Source organism: Seriola dumerili, unplaced genomic scaffold, assembly GCF_002260705.1.
Source record: "Seriola dumerili isolate Sdu_G_001 unplaced genomic scaffold, Sdu_1.0 BDQW01000052.1, whole genome shotgun sequence".
Lineage (NCBI taxonomy): Eukaryota > Metazoa > Chordata > Actinopteri > Carangiformes > Carangidae > Seriola > Seriola dumerili.
Window position 1 is genome coordinate 16,468,584 of NW_019174307.1, and position 1,585 is coordinate 16,470,168.

General features: G+C 52.9%; 1 protein-coding gene across 1 annotated transcript in view; it reads right to left on the reverse strand.

Moving 5' to 3' along the window:
* The window catches only part of bcor (BCL6 corepressor), a 39,676-nt gene extending 38,462 nt beyond the window's left edge, over positions 1-1,214 (reverse strand). Inside the window, exon 1 of the mRNA XM_022740110.1 lies at positions 1,199-1,214. Coding sequence (XP_022595831.1) covers positions 1,199-1,214 — 16 coding nt within the window. The remainder of the gene's footprint in view (positions 1-1,198) is intronic.
* Positions 1,215-1,585: the final 371 nt, after the last annotated feature.

Below are 1,585 nucleotides of genomic sequence, written 5' to 3' on the forward strand. Positions count from 1 at the left end.
ACACACACACACACACACAGACACACACACCGCGGGGATGCCCTCCAACTGAACTGAAGCGTGTATAAACGGAGCAGCGCCGCTTGCTTCCCTTTGGCAGGGCGAGGCTGGATTCCGTAACCTTGTTTAGCGCAGAAGCTCCGTGTGCGCGCACGCACACGCGTACATACACACTCCTACCGTCGCCCCACAGGCTCTCACACACTTCGTCACACAACAGAGTGCGAAAAGCCTGAATATTCACCATCGAGGACGGCGCCACTTTCAAGTCCGTTAATCTCTGGGACGTCCTTCTCACCTCCGGCCGGTTGACAGGACAGTTGTAAAAAAGGCCAAGCTCATGGTCGGATCATTATGTGTGTGTGCGCGTGTTATTTATCAACCACATGCCACTGCCCCGCCGAAACGCACAAAGACCACCCTATGCGCTATTCTTAGAAGTGGCCGATCCTCTCACAGTCTCTGCGCACAACACCGGGCTATCGCGATCGGACTCAACCCCACAAGAAGACTGGTTTTGATTTAAAAACACTAAATGTAAGACCACCACATGCTTTAAAAAACATCTTAGCTGTTGTGGTACTGTAAAAAACAGGACTCTGTGCGTTTTCTGCTCTCGTGCAGGGGGTTTCACACAGCCAAAAACACATGCGAAAGAAAATTAATTCCGTTTTGTCATTGATTGCCTCACCTGGTTAATTGGTACTAGTTCCAACCGTCGTCCGTGCGCTCCAACTCACGCCTTTTTCCTGTTTTGCCAAGTTAACTAGGAGGGCAGCGATCCGTGCGTACGTAGACGAGCCCGGTTACGGTCCTGTCTGCTGGAGGCAGACAATCCCGGCCAAAGAAAAAAACAACTAAAAGTGTCTAACAGGTTATCCACTTGTCACGAAACAAAACAAGTCTTAAATATAAAACTCTCGGTCCTTATTCTATTGTCTGCGGACAACTCTCATCCATTACCCTATAATTCAAGCGGACTTTTTGCTGCTGCAAATGTCACTTGGGTTTCCATAAAGCAACAAAAAGATCCTGCGCGGAGGAAACTCAAACGTCAGGGTGAAGGGAAATCCACAAAAGAAGCTCCTTTAAGGTCTTTAAAGTGGAAGAGCCAACGCACCGCACGGCCCGGGCCCCTAAAGGATACAGGTGGCGAGGTCGGAGGACTCGCTGAGAAATTAATTCAGCTCGGCCGTACCTCGCAGCAGCGCCATGTTGGGTTTCAGCGGAGCACGCCGTCCTCGGAAAAAGCCCCTTTCTCCCGCTCTCCGTCACTCCATGTCCTCTCCGACTCTGGAATCCGTGTCTCGGAAGGTTCGCTGAAGGTTATTCCGTGTAGCTTTTCGTCCCGCGTTTTCTTCGAGAAGCGTAGAGAACACCCCGGTCGGAGCCCCCGGTTCGCACCGAGGACGCACGGAGCTGTACGGGGAGTGCCGCACGGAATGGATGAACGCTGCCGAGACCGAGCGACTCGCTCCACTCCCACTCGCGCAGACTCTACCCAGAAGGCCAGTCGGGAGACCGCAATTACCATAAGCCTCCAGCGCACGGCAGTGGCTGCGCGCGCACGCACACACTGAGACAG